The sequence below is a fragment of the Elgaria multicarinata genome, chromosome 10 (genome assembly GCF_023053635.1).
Source record: "Elgaria multicarinata webbii isolate HBS135686 ecotype San Diego chromosome 10, rElgMul1.1.pri, whole genome shotgun sequence".
Lineage (NCBI taxonomy): Eukaryota > Metazoa > Chordata > Lepidosauria > Squamata > Anguidae > Elgaria > Elgaria multicarinata.
This window is the reverse complement of record NC_086180.1, coordinates 47,357,941-47,375,343: the sequence shown is the minus strand read 5'-3', so window position 1 is coordinate 47,375,343 and position 17,403 is coordinate 47,357,941. Positions and strand designations below refer to the sequence as shown.

Sequence of the window (17,403 nt, the reverse complement as noted above, 5' to 3'; positions counted from 1 at the left end):
GAACACTTTCTTCCTGCCCCGTCTTAGTGAAGACATGTCGCTAGCACTTCTACACACAACCTCTGCCATGGTGCGCCCCTGTAGCAACTTGAGAGGAGTCTGCCCACTCCATTCCCTCGAGGGGGGCTCTCCTACAGAAGGAGTGAGGGGGTAGCCATGTGACTCTGTCCCTCAAACTACTCCCCACTGACTTTATTATTTATTTATTTTTATTAGCATTTATATATACTGCCTTATCTGCTTAAAAGCCATCAAGGCAGTGTACAGTATTTGAAAGCAATAAAACCCTGTAACAGTTTTTTAAAAAACAAAAAGCCACCTAGTGACTGGCAGTGGTACTGCATGTTTCAAATACATGGACCCATTTAAAAAAAAAATAAAAAACAAACAAACCATATAACCCTTAAGGTGCACACCCCTATTGCCCCCTTAGTAAGCATGCCAAGTTACATGTGTCTCGGTTTTATGGTGATGGCACTAATAGACAGAAATCTTCCTTTATTATTATAGATGCCAAAGGTTTTTTTTGGGGGGGGGGCGGTATCCTGTATTTTGAACTATGAAATGAAATGTACTGTGGAAATACTTAACTTAGAACTCTTTACATCACATAAAGTAAAACTCATTTTGCTTAGTTCCATATATCAGTTTGCAGCCTAAATAATCCTAGCTGCCTCTGATTTTTCATAAACACTCACGTTGGTGAAACATAATCTTATGTGGCATTTTATACTGCAGTGATAGATGGTCACCTTACAATCATCAACACAGGACAAATACTCCCATTAATTGTTATAGATCTAATTAATGGGTTTTGATGCATTCACCCTTAAATGTTATCCTATTGGGTAATATTGATAGAAATACACTTCGGAGAATTTGCTATGTTGTTTACTTCTTGAGACACTCCAGACTATACTGCGATTATGAATTCTGTCTCTTGAAATGCTGTCATTTGAAGACTCCCACAGAGTTCAGGTCCTCCTTATCTCTTGTGAAACACATTTATCATCCTATCACTGGGAGAAGTCATAAGTCAAAGTAGACTCAAATGCCAGTAGCATATACAAATCATTTGTTTGATGGTATTTTCAGTGATAGGCACTTGAGCCTGTAATAAGCATGACTGGGCTGTAATGTCATACAGAAATAGCACTACGGCTGTTTATCCAGTATTTTCCCATCACACTAGCTAGTGTGGCCATCATTATGGGAGCAATGAAAGGAATCCATCAGATATCAACCAGACATGCTGTGACAGTTACTTCAATAGTTTCTAAGTCCGTTGGGCAGCTGTGCAAAGAACACTCTTGCTCAATTATGTGCTAAAGGTTCTAAATGAGAAAGCACCTTTGTCTCTTGTAAACCCCTACATAGCTTATGACCACATCTGCCGGACTCTGAAGGAAATGTTACAAGTCATCAAGGATAATGTAGATGACATACCAAAAAGAAGGGTAGCCATTTTAGCAAAGTCTTGTGCTACCTTAAAACCTATCAAACTTATTGTGGCAGAAGCTTTCATGGGTTTCATGGCTCTTTGTTTCCTCTGATAAAATGGGCTGTAGAGCCCACATAACCAAAATAAATTTGTTAAATCTTAAAGGGTGCCACAAGGCTTGTTGACGTAGTTTTAATCAAGACAGTAATTATCTGGAGCCATACAGACCTGGTATGCATGCCACAGCTAGTTCCTGAGTTGTTTAACCCAGGAATTGGCCAGGACGTGCAGGAGCAAGCAAACGGTGGTGATCATCAAACCTGCTTTAGATTCTTAGAAACATTTTACCATCCACATATAACCTAAACTGATTATTATGAGTGCTTGGTCTTCAGTTAATGCTTAATTATTGCTCAGTAAATATGGGATTTGATTTCCTTTGTGGCCAATGCTAAGTTTAGCAGGTATAATATTTATTTATTTATTTATTTATTTATTTATTTATTTTTATCCGTCTCTCCCTCTGGATCGAGGTGGGGTACAACACAAAAACAAAACACCATAAAATATATGTAATTGATTAAAAACACATAAAACTAACACATTACTAAAAGGCAACACATTATTAAAAAGTATCTTAAAATTCAACTGGGTAGGCCTGCCAGAAGAGATCGGTCTTTATGGCTTTCTTAAATTCCAGAAGACTGTTAAGTTGACGAATCTCTCCTGGCAGGCCATTCCACAGTCTGGGAGCAGCAGAAGACAAGGTCCTCTGGGTAAAGGTCGTCAGCCTAGGTTTTGCTGACTGGAGTAAATTCTTCCCAGAGGACCTGAGTGTGCAGGGCGAATCGTACGGGAGATCCTGCACCTAACTTGGACCCAAATTATGTAGGGCTTTAAAGATAATAACCAATACTTTATACTTCACCCAGAAATTGATTGGTAACCAGTGTAGTGATTTTAAAGCTGGTGTAGGCTCAGTATTGGGAAAAAGCTACAGAAGAAGAAGAAGAAGAAGAAGAAGAAGAAGAAGAAGAAGAAGTGGTGTAATGTTAAACTATGTTGTTCACTTTAACAAGTTGTAGCAATGGCCACCAATTTGGATAGTTTAAAAAAGGGATTAGACAAATTCATGGAGGAAAAGGTGATCAATGGCTATCAGATCTGTTGGCTCTATGCTACCTCCAGTACCAGAGGCAGTGCCTATGTAAATCAGTTGCTGGGGAACATACTTGTGGGTTTCCTACAAGCAGCTGGTTGGCCATTGCATGACTAGATGAACCTTTGGGGTGATCCAACATGACTCTTTTTATTTTCTTATGTGTCAAAACTGCATATTCTCTCCCACTTATTATTGTAATACATCATGTTACATAAATTATGATGACATATCTGCCTGTTTTCAAATACACACATATATGCAAACATAAAATAGCAGGCTTCTGTTTCTCCCCTGCCCCCTGCCCCCAGCCTTTCTTCTTTCTCTAATAAAAGCTGAGATTATCAAGAGACCATGCTATTTACCAAGTCTTGTGGCACAGAGAAATTATCTCCAACTTTGTCTAACATCCACCCCTAAATTAGTTCTTCAAATTCAAGAACATTGTGAGAGTGGCTTCCGAAATTGAAATTGTTCTGTCTTTCCCCCACAGTACGATGCACAAACTCCAAATGCAAATATAAATCGAGCATCTCACCACAGGGGGAAATGCAGACTTTTCACTTCAGATGTAGTTTTAAAAACAACAACAGCAACAAGTACCCCAAAACATTTGGACTTCGTTTTGTTTTCTTTTTGTAATGTCCCAAGCAACTCCCAAGTACTTAAAACTAGTAATTCTACTAAGTTTCCATGTGGCAGTGCTGCATATTTAGCAACATGTCTCTACAGACTATGAGAGGAACGTATATTAATTTAGCCTTAAAACTGGGGATTGGATGGCATGGGACAAGCTCAGCATCAGTGCAATCCCAGCACAGGGAGGATCAAGAAACAGAAACAGCCATAATTCTGTTTTGTGGCTCAAATGCACAATTTCGCTTTGCTACAGAACAAACCTTAGGAGCAGTGCAGGTTGCATGCTTTTGCTACACACTGGTGTACAGTGGATGTGAAACAAATCATTGCCAGTCAAAGGCCTGTGTCCTAATTTCTGTTTTGACTTACATTTTTCTTCCAGTTTTCTAAAAGGCTCGTGGGTCATTACAGTCATGTACAAGCCTGTATCTACGTGACACTTTTTACTGCTACACACCTTGGATTCTGTCGTCTTTGATGGTCCAATGAATGTATTTTCTAGTAAAATGTAATAGAAGAGGCAGCAGGGAAGTGACTGGAAAGGTGCTCTGCCCTGGATCACCTTTCTTTTCCTACACATTAGCGGTATTATGTTGAAGGAAGGAAAAACAATCACAGGCTATTATACAGCGAGTATATTAAGTAAAATATAGCTATGTATACATAAATGATTGGGGGTGTGATTCAATAATATAAGACTTCCTTCTGAGATATATTGTTGGGACGATATGCTTAGGGAAAATAAATTTAAAGGTTAGAGTAAGGAAAAATGACATCTAGCAATAATTTGGGGAAATTTGTTATTTACCTGACGGATAACCAATACTTTGGTAGTAACGAAGAGATGTTTCTCAAATCGTAGCAATGCAAACAGCAAGTGACAAATGCTACTCAGAGGAAAGTGTGGAAATCCAGGGAGCATAAAATAAACATATTAAAACTGGTGGAGGGTGAACGTGAGCTCAAGTTCTTACTGTTTTATCATTTCCATCATGGGTACAGGATAAAAGAAAACTCTTGGTTCCTTATTAGAAAAAGAAAAGCTCTTACTTGAAGTTCTTGCTTGGCAGATGTCAGTTGAAAGCTCAGCGATGGAATAGGCTGCAATGTCAAACTCTGTTGGGTAATTTTAGACAAATGTGTCATATGTGACATGGAAATATGGCGTGCTGTACATTAGTGATTTCCCAAGTGTTTGGATCAGGTAGTAATGTGCTGAGAAAGTGCTCTTTATCTATCCTCACTGTGTACTTCTACAGCAGAGGGGAAATGCTTTTGGTAGAAATTACTTTAGTCAGAAAAAAGAATCCATTTACAATATGTGCCTTCTAACATCTTTCAGACAATGCATTGTATTAAAGAGGCATTTTTGATTAATGTTTTATAAACATTTTTCAGCATGACAGCTTAAAGTCCCTGTAAAATTGTAAATGCGTGCAGAGTGCTCACTTTCATAAAGTCAAATGCCATCTCCTAAAGCCTGCTTGGATCCTGTCAACCATGGTGACACAGAATCGGTACCTTGGAGCATTAAAATTTATTTGCTTCATTTCTAGGGCTGCAGTGATAGCAAGATGCAAAGAGACCAAGATTTAAACCACCTTGAAAATATCTTTATAATCTTACATGGTTTTAAAAATACAGATTTTAAAACTAACTAAGTGTTGTGAAGTGCAGTGTGCTATTTCCAGGGGGCGGGGGTTACTTAAATATAAAAGGAACGATCATAAAGAGGCAAGGGAAGATATAGGGCATGTGTGAGGATACATGGGGCGCCATTATAGCGATGGATACTTGTGCTTGAGTTGACTGCTAGTTTTAAAGAGTAGCCTTCTTTGTTCTAGAGCTGGCCAAGCTATGACCTTGAAGCAGAATCAGGACACTATCTATAGGAAATTTGCTTTTTCTTAGACAAATTCAACTGGAGGAGGCTAAAGTCTATCTGCTCCATTCTCTGGCCACTAGGCGCCCAACCAACCATATGCCAGTCCCCACAGATCAGCCTATGCACCAATCACATACAGAAGGTGTTCCATGGAAGGTGCTGTGGCGTTACACCCCACAAGTCAATTCCAAATGTATGTCTGCAGTTTGTAAGTCTGTGGTTTTTAGAATGTTGGCCTGAGTGGGCGGAGTTAGAATGTCTTGGGAGGGGGGAGGAGTGATATATAAGGGAATGACTGAAGGGGTTGAGAGTTCTTGTTCTTGTTCTTTTCAGGAGTTCTTTTCAGGAAAGCTTTTCAGGGAGACTTGTTAGGTACTCTTAGAGTCTGTAGTGCTCTCTGTGTTTATGGTACTTAAATTCTGGGAAATTTGAGAGTCAGTGTAGTGAGTGGTGTCTTTAGAGTGTGGTGTGCACGTAGTGGAAGTATATTAATCAATACTGATAATAAAGAAAGTTCAAGAGTGATTGTGTGAGAAAAAGGAAAGCGCGAATGTGAGAGTGACAGGATTGTATGGAAGGTTTCAAAAAGGTTTTTAAATGTTGTTATTTGAAACAAAGCTTATGAACTTTTAAAAATAAATTTTGATTGTTTTGTTTTTAAAACTACCACAAAAATCCCACGTGTCTGTTTGGCATTTATCATCTTAAGTTTACACATTCAGCACCCACTCTGGCAATCATTCACCTAAGCAGATATAACTCACAGCGCATTATTATATATATTAAAAATCCTTCTCCATTTTAAACCCCTTTCTCCACATAGTTTGGAGGAAGGTGATTTTTATCCCTTGCCTCAGGCGTATCATGCTTGGCTTGAGCAGGGAATAGCCTCGGCCGGGTCTGGTGTTCAGAGCCTGTGTCGCCCCATAAGAATTGGTGGTAGTGGTAAGGTCTGTTGTTCAGAGCCTGTGTCGTGGCAGGTGCCTACAGAAGAAATATCTTCAGTTGATGGCAACGCTCAAATCAAGCTATGAGCATTTCTACACTGGCAGAAAATCCTGCAAATGTACCACAGCTTTCTGGCTTCCATTTTCATCCCACAATCATCGATGTTCACCCTTTACACACACTTCCCTCCCCATTTTCCCCTTTAACCAGGAGTTCTATATGTTTCATTTATACAGTCACAAGGTGGCGGTGGTCTGCCTTGTTCTCATGCTTCTTCTTATGATGGATTTCCTCTTGACATGCTGAAACGGAAAGGGGATCCATTTGTTATCACTTCTTTTCCATTATCAATTATCACCCAGAAATGATGAGACAGGTAGGACAGGATTGCTTTGTCATGAAACTAACCAGAAAATTTTCATGAGTGGCCAGTCATGAACCTGCTATAAACAGCTCATTTATAGGAGCTCTATGTGCTGCCAGGGAAAATGAGAACCAGTCATGTTTTGTAATGGTTCCCTGTTTTGGTGGTCACTCCGTTGGTACATGTGAAAGAACATAGACACTGTATAATCAGCTGTCTGCCCATTCTCACACAGTATCAACCCAATTCAAGATGATCAGATGAAGCGCAATGGAGACATATAGGAACATCAGTCTCTGAGCGGAATGCTTTGGCTTAGATTTGCTTCTGCATTTAATGGCCAAGCTGGCTGGGAATGATGGGAATGATCTGGAGGGCAGCAGGTTGGGGAAGGCTGAACTAAACTGTGGTGGGTGGTATTTTTGGAAAGTTGGTTCTTTTCATCTTCTTTTCTTCTCCATGGCTCCAATCTTGTGTCACAAAGCCTGCGCTCCGACTTTTTTAAGTGTCTCAGTCACTTGGGAGAACGTATTTTGATTGTTTATTTTCATCAGTGATCCCTGGATAGTTTGGAATAAAAAGACAACAGTCACACTTCACTTGTGTGGAAAAGGTGGCTTTCAACTGTGGTATTTCTTTGTACCCCTTGGGTGTTTAACTTGGAAGATACCTGTGCATGTTCTCTTTCCCATATCATCTGCATTACCTTCCTCCAAAGGACACATCAGTGATTTTGGAGCAAGAACTCCATTGAAGCTTTAGAACATTTAGTAACGTGGTTAGTGCTATGGTTGCCGATAAGCAAACTGAGGAACTATATATTTTTAACAAGTCTAAAGGAAAGTAGTTAACTCACAACTAAATTACTACATGAAAGATGATGGGGAAAACAGCACAATTCTAACAGAATGACTATTTGAATTAGCTACATGAGTTTATATCAGAATCAATTAAATCAGTCATATGACATCACCAAAAGGGAATTAGGTCCCTTTGGATACTTTCAAATTACTTAAACAGTCTTAACAAAGGCTGCTGCCTTGGGGCTAATTGCATACCTTGTGCATCTAGTAAACTATTTGACAGGATGTTTTTTTGTGGTGGTGGCTCTACAACCTGTTGTCACATTGATCCAGTGGATATTGTACTGAACCTGAGAAATTTGGTTTCCAATCCTTGCCCAGCTTAAATGCCCAGGTTGGCCCCTGACAGTACCTAGCTCTCAACCTTATTATAGAACAAACGTTTTAAATGGCTAGCCTCAAAGAGTGGTTGTGGCTAAGGATGGTAAAGCATGTGCATGCTGTGGCTGCAATCCTAAGCATGCTTACCAGGGAGTAAGTCCCACTGAGCTCTGAGGGACTTGCTTCTAAGTAAACATAGGATTGCATCATCCAGATGATTAAGAGAACTGTGAGCCAAATTACGCATGACGATAATCACGTGAGCTGAAGCTTGTCTTCTGTTTTACTCTAAGCTAAGTGCACATGGACCCAATTCAGATTGGGACCACCGTGTTCCAGGAGGAAAAGTTTAAGCCTTCGCCACCATTTGCTTCCCGAAATCCCCCCTGTCCACACAGGAGTGTTAATAAAAAGGGGGTGAAATCCCCATTGGCATTAATGAGATGGGGGATATGAGGAAGCAAACAGTGGTGGGGGGAGATTTAAGGCTCCATCACACATAATTCCCCCCCACACACTTTTACCTCCGATGCTCCTTCACTTGTTTGCACATCCATTCCACCCTGACCCTTCTCTTTCTCCCTCCAGTTCATTGGTTGCTCCTTCCCCCTCCCCCAGTTAATAAGACATATACAAGCAGGTCCTGTCAGATGAGTACTTCAACCAGACCACCTTTCTGCTTTGCATAAATGGAACGACCCTTTAGTCTGGCTCTTTGGGGGCATCAAGGGAGTACAATCCTGCCTCTGCAGAGTTGGGCATTGTACGATTTTCAAAAACACTTTCAAGCCTGGGATGTAAGGTTTAGTTTTTATATTGAAGCTTGGAGCCGGCTGCTCGGAGAGTTCGCTTTTCCCTGCCAGGACCTCATGCAATCCATTCAAGCCAACACCGCACAGGCCCCAAACAAAGGAAAACACACTTAGGAAAAATGATCCAGACTTTAGGCATTCTAGGAAACGACAGGGCTGGGGAAGAGGCGGAGTATCAGCAGGACAGGCACATCGTCATGTGAGTACTGGGCTGCAAATCCGCACACCAGGCATCATCATCATCATCATCATCATCATATATTTATTTGTTACCTGCCTCTCCCTCTGGATCGATGCGGGGTACAACACATATAAAAACGCCATAAAATACATACAACTAATTAAAACATTTAAAACTAATACATTATTAAAAGCAGCACTTTATTAAAAAAAAGGTGAGAGTGCACTAAATCACTGGTATGATAGAGCTCCTAATCCTCCATTCCCAGAGAGCAGTGGTCCCAGTCTGAATTGGGGGCCCGTGCACTTACACTGGAGTTAAAAAAACAAAAATAGATAAGCCTCAGCAATGTAATTTATGTAATGTAGTTTGGCTTTAATAGTGTGCTCCTAAGCATGTATATTCAGAAGTAAGTCAAAGTGTATAGGATTGCATTCTAGATGCAGAACATTTTGAAGCACACTTAAATGTAATTAACATATTTCTCCTCTACTCTCAACAAGAGCTGTTGGAGGATAAGGTTTATTTCTGCTATGTCCCAAGCAGGATTGCTATTCAGAACACACCCCTGCTATTTGCCCCTCTCTCAGACACCTGAGAGAAGATGATACCTAGTTGGGGGAGAATGAGAGTCCCTCTTCAGGTCCCTCCAGAACAAAAGCACAGTCTTGTCCCTTTCCAGACTCTCCCTACAAGAGATGTCAAGATATGCCCTAGGGAAAGGGGATTGTACCAACGTTCCCTGTGAGATCATGTGCTTTGTCTCATTTGTTTCCTTCAAGTCCATGAACAGCAGCTGAAAAATTGTTAAGCTACAGTAGAATGTCTTTTTCGTTTATTACACGTGTAGTCTGTCGAACCTTCAGACTGCACCAATTACATTGGAAATCTGGTTTGAATAATCATTCCAACTATTTTCTCTTTAAAAAGCTGAAAACAGGAAACACTGCTCAGATGCAGTAGCTAATGTAATGGAACAATGTGAACCCTTTTCTGAAGTTCTATATAAAAATGCTATTCCTAACTTAGGAGAACACTGGCTGGACTTGCTGTTTGTTTTTGTTTTCTAAAAACTAAATGCGCTGAGATACTGTGCAAATTTATACTGAACAGATTTAATGTTGATGTACCTATCACATTCCATTACATCAGAATTTATGTACTTATAAGTGATGATAGAAACTGGAGTGGACAGATCAAAATAAAGACAACCAGATCCTTTTAGCTTAGCACCTTCGTTCTTTGCTACCCATCTTAAAGATTTAAATTTATCTTCCCTGCTTTACTATTTTTGTTAGAGCGGCACCTGCGCCTGTCACTATAGTTTGAATCACCGTTTCTGTTCCAAAGTTACATTAACAAATGCTCTGGACTGAAATATCCAAGAGGAGTGTGGGATTTATGAGGGGCTTTGTTTCCTTGTTAGCATTCAAACGTTGTTCAAAGAACCCAGCATCCCCTCTCGGGTGAAAAACAGAAAACTCAAAAGAGCATGCAAATATTTGTGTTGTTTGTAAAGTAATGTCTTGTTCAAAACTGTAGGTTTTAACTTTTTGGCATTTTGGCATTTTTAGTTTATAAGCAAGTCAGTTGATGTGACTTTAAGCACATGGGGCTTGATTTCAAAGTGTTTTATCATCTTAGGTATACATATTTTTCAAATAGCTTTCTAAAATTAAGGGAGCATTTAGTGACTATAGTATATACGTCTTTCCTTGCTGCATCGAAGGATCATTCAGAAAAAGTGTCTGCTTTGTGCATTATAATTTTGGCAGGGGTGGTTGAAGACTACTTTAAGTTTTAACCTCTTAAATTGAATACCCATAAATGTAAGAATATTTTATGGCAACAACTGGAAGTAGCATAAATGTGGGGATTTTAATAGTTGAAACCAATCCTCCCTCTTGTTTCTCCAGTGGCAAACATAGGTCTATTGTATCTGTGACAACTTTATTTTTCTTGTACAACATAATCCTGTGCATGTCTACTTCAGTTCAATGGGGCAAACTCCTGGATAAATGGGAGGCAAAGAACCAGTGCGTGGGGAGAGAAAGTGATGGTATTGGTGAAACTGCCCTGTTAGATTAAAAAATAGTTTGTTCCAAGAACCATACGTGAGTTCTCAAAAATAATATTCTCTCTGATAGCCTCCCAGTAGTCCCAATCTCCAACTGACTGAGATCTGTAGTCAGTTATTCCTTTTGTGGTACCAGTTGTCTGAAATACGTTGGGGGGAAATAGGAAGCTTTCCTTTTCCATTCCAAGGTACAAGGATTCTTTTTATAGAGACTGTCACTTTCATGGCAGGCCCAGCAGTAGTATCCATGCCACGATAAGGCAAGGCTAGGCATACTTCGTTTTTTAATAGAACCCCAACTGGAGCTAGTCAGGTGCAAAATAGTGTGTTTGGGGCTAGAGGTTAGACATCCTCTTAGAACAAAGGAAGAAGGATTGAAATTTATATTCAGTATCAGAACCAAACTCACAGTCCGTTCTCAACAGAAATCCACTTGTATTTCCCACCCACAGCTTTCTTCCATCTCAGCAGCCTAATTTAGAAGGGTTTTGTTGTTGCTGCTGCTGTTAAATCATTTGAGAATCAGAAACCTTTGGTGATCTGTTGGAAAGCACCCAGAGATCTTCCCGTAAATCCCAGTCTACCTTGCTTCTGCCTCTGCTCTAAGGAATATCATGAATGAGGGAGGAGGTAAGCAATTTGGCACAGAGATAAAGCAAAGGAAGAGAAGGATTTAGGTCACCCCCAATATCTATACAATCGCCCTCTAGCAGGGTACCAATTTGCATTAAGCCTCTGGCTGAAAGAATGCAGCTTTCAGTAGATTTGTGCTAAGATTCTCCCTGGTATTCTCAGTCTTGACCTTTTTTCACCATAGAATTATTATGAACTTTTGTTCTCCACTTATAAGATACTTCTGTTCTTCAGGCTTTGTGGAGTACCGTATCTTCTTCTTTGTGGACTTCTTTTTTTTCTTTTTTTGAAATTTTAATGAAATGTTTTTTTAAAAATGCTTTCCTATGATACCTGACAGCAAAATGCATCAAAACATTTTTCAACGTAACTATCTTTCTGCCCACAGGAATACCAATGCTGAAGATAGTATTTGAAGGCTATGAGCACCTATCTTTAATTTCGGTCCCTTTACTTATCTATCACCCAGCTCAGATCCTCCTAGGCAGCGTGTTGGTACCAACAATAAAATCTTGGATGATTTCTAGACAAAAGGTAAGAATTTATGACTGTAAGCATAGTTCATAGACAGACAGACAGACAGACAGACAGATAAATAGGAATTCTATTTTAACACTAAACTGGGCATGTTCAATATCTCTGTAAAAGCAGGAATAGCATGGCCTGGGAGAATTTTTGATAACTATATTGCTACGGAATTGTTTCAGATTACACTGTCAGAACCAGCTCCATGACTATTCTAATCTGCAGGGTGGAAAATCAAGCTGGGATGAACATGTGGACTGCTCGCAGTCACATGCACTGGAAGAGCACATCAATAAAAACAGCTTGCAAATATTGCCCAGAGATGTTAACTGTGAATAGCATCATGCCATATTAGCCCCTTGTTACTCTGCACAGTTTAACATAGGCATGAATCCAGTACAATGGCCTTTGGTAAAGCTATTAACAGAATGAAGTGTATGCTTTTCCTCAGCCTGTATTTCATAAAGAATGAGGGCAGAAGAGCTTGAAATAGGAATATCTGTTCAAAATGTGAGCTGTGATGATCCGGCTATTTCTTTTGTAGGTTAGGGAATATTTTCCAAGACACAAATTTGTGACTTAAACACTGTTAGCCGGACCATCTGCCTAGTGGGAACGCTCCCCTCCCGATTTCCTTTCACCTGTCTTTCCTTTCACCCACGCATGTGTGCCCAGGAAGATCTAAAAAGCCCAGATGTGGACTGCTTTATGTTCTCCTAAGACAACAGGGGTCCTGTCTCTGGATGTGCCCATGATAGGCCTACAATTGCATCTCTGAGTTTAATCAGTCTACCTGCCTGGCAGGTTTATTTTGATCATTTGTCATTTTACCATGCAAATGTTCCTCTGGTCTCCTAGGTTATTTTTCCAAGAATATTATTCTAATTATATGACAATATTATTATTTTTGTAAATCAGGAAGGTAGTTTTTTGTTCAGTAGCAATAATTACAATAGATTTTGATGTTGTGCCTGGATAATGGTCTCTTGCTTTGAAAGTAAACATGTCATATTTACCTTGATGTTTATTTTCTATCAACGCCTTGGCTTCACTTTGGCACTTCTCTCATGGTGGAAAACTGTAATCCAGTCACTGTACTCAGCTCCACTGACATCTTTGCTTTAATTATGATACCAAGATGTGATCTCTTCATGAAATAGAATTTAAATATTTAGACTTTCCTCGAGAAGAGGGTGTTTCTACTTGGCAAGTTGTGCAATGCACCAAAGTAAAGATTTTATTTTCCCAAACAGGATCAGAAATATTTGTATTTTCAAGTACAATTAATCCTCATGCTCAAACTTAACAAAGACATGTTGCGGTTTTGACAAGAGCAATGTTGTCTATTGCTCTATCGGTTGGTTGGCTTTCAACTTTGAATCTGGCAAATAGTTTTGAAAAACAAACAATGGGCATTAAAATATAAGACGTGTTCCCACGTCTTGCTTTATAATACGTTGAGGCTTTTGATAGGGGTACAGTAAATAACAGTTTTTCATTATCAGAAAAATGTCAAGAACTTGAATGGAACAACCAATTCCCATATTTGTGTACAGAGGGAAGGATCCAGTGATGTCCAGACACTAGCACTATTGACAGAAACCAAGACATGTCCAATGTCGCACTAGCAAGCACCATTGGCATTGCAGAAGCCTCGGGTTCAGCTAGCGCAATGTCAGTAGCACTAGTGACCTGACACCATTGGATCCTTTCCACTATTGCAGTTACTTATTTGGTATTTTTGGAATACAAGAGACTAGTGTACATTGGCACTAGCCCTGAAACCAGGCCAACCAACGATGAACACTTATGGGAACATCCAGTACTATCAGAGTTACTGGTACCTAATCTCACTAGCTATAAAACAAGCAAACCAATGAGGACTTTCAACACAAGATTAATGCTATCTATGTTCACCGCTCTGGAATCTGTGTTAGAAAATTGAGTAGTATATAAATATTGTAAATAAATAAATAAGATTAATGACAGTTGTGTCCATTCAAGAAAAGTGTGTTTGAACAAAAGAGAGTTGCAACCTTCTCTGCCCAGTTCTTCTCATCTAGGGAAAATAATTATGTCACTTTAAAGTATTCTTAATGGGAAATTGTAATCTATAATTTCTTTTCCCCAGGAAAATTACAACAGGTGGATTCCAACTTTTCCTAAAAGTTACCAGCCTTTACCATCCATGTTATGTCAGATGTGTGAATTCAGTTTGGAAGTATCGTGAGTGAGAGTAGGGTATGTTGTTAGTCAGTGTCAGAGAAGCAAGGTAGTGTCATATCTCCAGGTATGGGGAAGTGAGAAAAGGAAAGAATTATACGTCGCAGCCCAGGGTGCAATGTGACGAAACAATGATTGAAACAAAGCTAAAATCTTCTTTGGCTCCTGCTAATCTCAGAGATAAATGCTTTCTTGAGGGTTATTTCAGTGGAAGGAAAACTAGCTAGAATGTAGGAAACTACTTTTGCAATTCAGCATCACAAGGTTGTCAGAGAGGGTGTGGTCAGTGCATTGGCATATATTGCTGTTGCCCTTGGAAGCCTTTAAAACATTAGTAGCATCTACATTACTGCTAGTGTGATGTAGTGGTTAGAGTGTTCAACTGGGACTCATGAGATCCAGGGCCCTTTCTACACCTAAGGATTATCCCACGCAAATGGAGGGATCGTCCTTGCCTGCTCCCAGGATCCCGTGTGTGTCATTTGGACACACAGGGATGATCCCGGGACAATCCCGGGGGGAAAGGCAGATGTAGAAATGGCCCAGGTTCAAGTCATCACTTGGCCATGAAGCTCACTGGGTAATTTTGGGCCAGTCACTGCCCTTGTTTGCACGATCACAACCCATGGTTAACAAACCATGGGTTGTTTGGGAGCACATGCAAACCTCCACTTTCGGGGGGGACAGGAACTCCCCCCCCCAATGTTTGGAAACACCTTATGATTTGTTGTTGGGTTAAACTTGGGTTGTTTAGGGTTCACATGTCACAACAAAACCCAAGGATATGGTGTTCCTAGGTTGTTTCAGAAAATGGATACTCCCATGAGGCCATGCCAATTCCTGGGTTGTTTAACTCCAGGAACTTGCATTAACTTCTAACAAGACACCGAATCTCAGCGTAACCTGTCTCACATGGTTGTTTTGTGGATAAAATGGAAAAGAGGAGAATCATGTACGCCACCTTGGACTCTTTGGAGGAAAGTCTGAATGTAAATGTAACAAATAAATAAGTATATTATGTTGTTTTTATGAATGTAACACACTGATGCTCTGTTTAATGTTTGTAGGCACTGAAATTAACAAAGCAGGCCAAGGTGCCAGTGAAAGTATAATGATGGAAGAGATCCAGTGAATGTATATATGTACTATTTTGTACATACACAGAGACAGTTCAGAAGATGGGCCTATATGAATGTTACTTCAGCACTTACTTTATTTTTATAGATACGTATATATTTACAATACCTACTGAAGTGCCTTAAAATATGTTTGAAAAAAGCATTGATTCCAAAATCAACTGGCTGGTTACTATAAGAGATTGCACACAATTTGAGGGCCATTAAATTTTTTACTTTTCTTACTGAGTGAATAGTTGTAGCGATGAAAGACTGGAGCTTCCGCCATCGCACCTTCGCAGAGCCAGTGGCTACAATATACCAAGTGTTTCTCTCACACACGTTCCCTTGAAATGAATGAAAACTGGATGGGAGCTGCGTTCAGTGACTTGTGCTAACCATTCACAAGCTTGAATGTTAATCCCTGGCTACAACAAACCGGGGGCAACTCTCTTCTGGCTGAGTGCAGGAAAGCAATTTCTGAAGTTCTAGTCAAGATTAACTTGAATTTCTGTGTGATTCCATAACCCTCCCTGCTCATGTGATTGTGACATGCCTTTTTCTTCTGAGTTTGTGTACACTCAGCATGGGGCCATCCATTGGAAAGGAACTGAGAAGCATAAATTATTTGCATTTGTTGACACAGTTGTCTAGACATTCCTTCAAAGCTAATGGTTTCTCAAGACAATTCTCTCCGTTCCATTTTTATGATTTTGTGGCATTGTATATCTTAAATGCATCGTGAGCTTCTTCAAAGAGTAGGCCTGGTGCTTAGGGTAGTATGGAAAGATCTGTGATCTGTAGGCACAGCTAGAAGGGTATTTTAATATTATTATTATTATTATTATTAATAACCCGAATTGAGCAAAAAAGATTTTACCCTCTTTCCCCCCCCAAAAGCAACACGCCATACACTACAGCGACAGAAGAATATCAGATACTAATATTGCAGCAGCCACTTTACGGCCATTTATAGATTTGACAGAGCTGTATTGTTTGCTGCCTCCTGAGCAGCACTCAAAAGCTAGTGAGGATGAAAACCAATGATTTTTGTTCCGAAAGCAAATATATTTGTATAATATAGACATTTAAGAAGCACTGGAATAGAGGGGTTATTTCTGGTTCATTTGACAATCAGATGTTGTTTGCTTGAAAATTAAAACAAATTAAACATGTATTGTTTTCTTTACATTTTAAAAAGGGGGGAATATACTAGGGTATTCATAAATACAGAGGAAATACAGGGAAAAGGCTATTAATTTAATCACGTAGTAAGCAGTGCACCTTATAATTGCCCTTAAGCTAGTCAGTGACCTGAAAAACAGATGTATAGTTACATACTCATCAGTTTGGGAGTCAGGTGACCTCATCCAGCAACTCCTTGAAGGCATGAGAGCTCACAGTGCAATCCTGTCCAGAAAGTTGTCCCCATTCAAAGCCGAATTCCGTCAAAGTGTGTGGGGAAGACTGCTTTTACAAGAGAACATGTGTGCATTTGATGACGTGGAGTTCTGGGAACAAGAGCATTGATTTTGAACAAGGTCAGTGAAAAGAAAAAATGGGGTCTTAGAGATGGGCATTCATCTTCAGTGTTATTCTTAACAGCACATGCGTTCCACTGTCATGCTTTATTGGGATTAACTTTCCTGCTCAGTTAATGTTATTTGGTGCCAAGCTAAGGTGCTTCGGGTAGCAACAATTTCTATCAAACAGTTCTTCTTTGTTGTCTCTGTACATCACACATGTGGGCTCTGCACCTGCATGGATCCCCATTCTGGAAACTTCTAAAGCTGAGGAATTTGGGGGTGGGAACCCTTCCCCGCCATCCCAGTGCTCATGTCCCTAGTGGGTTCCGAACTATTCCTTTAGTTTGCTTTCAACCACCATTATTGTAACCTCATTGGGAACTTCACTGTCATTCAGTGAGCTATTGCAAACCGCTGAGGTTTTATTCTATTGTATCTTATTCTTCTATCGTTACTCTGTCATTCCCTTTGTATTTGTTTGTTTCAGTATTCAGTCTCTGTTATCACTTCATTGCCTGAGTGTGTATGGTCCTATGGGTACCCTTTCATAAGTGTGTCCACTGTGACAAGTAAGCTCCCACCCACCAATAGGGAGCTTACTGTGTCTTTTTTGCCTTGGAGAAGAACGTAAAGTGGAGTCGTGTGCCCACTGCCAAGCATTTACAAAGCAAGTCAGGCACAACCACTCAGA

General features: G+C 39.9%; 1 protein-coding gene across 2 annotated transcripts in view; it reads left to right on the top strand.

Annotated features, from left to right (window-relative positions):
• The window catches only part of SLC10A7 (solute carrier family 10 member 7), a 158,559-nt gene extending 142,198 nt beyond the window's left edge, over positions 1–16,361 (top strand). For both annotated transcript variants that reach the window (XM_063135687.1, XM_063135688.1), the window contains exons 11-12: positions 11,712–11,857; positions 15,139–16,361. In XM_063135687.1, the coding sequence (XP_062991757.1) occupies positions 11,712–11,857; positions 15,139–15,183 (191 nt within the window). In that variant the 3' untranslated portion in view covers positions 15,184–16,361. The remainder of the gene's footprint in view (positions 1–11,711; positions 11,858–15,138) is intronic.
• Positions 16,362–17,403: the final 1,042 nt, after the last annotated feature.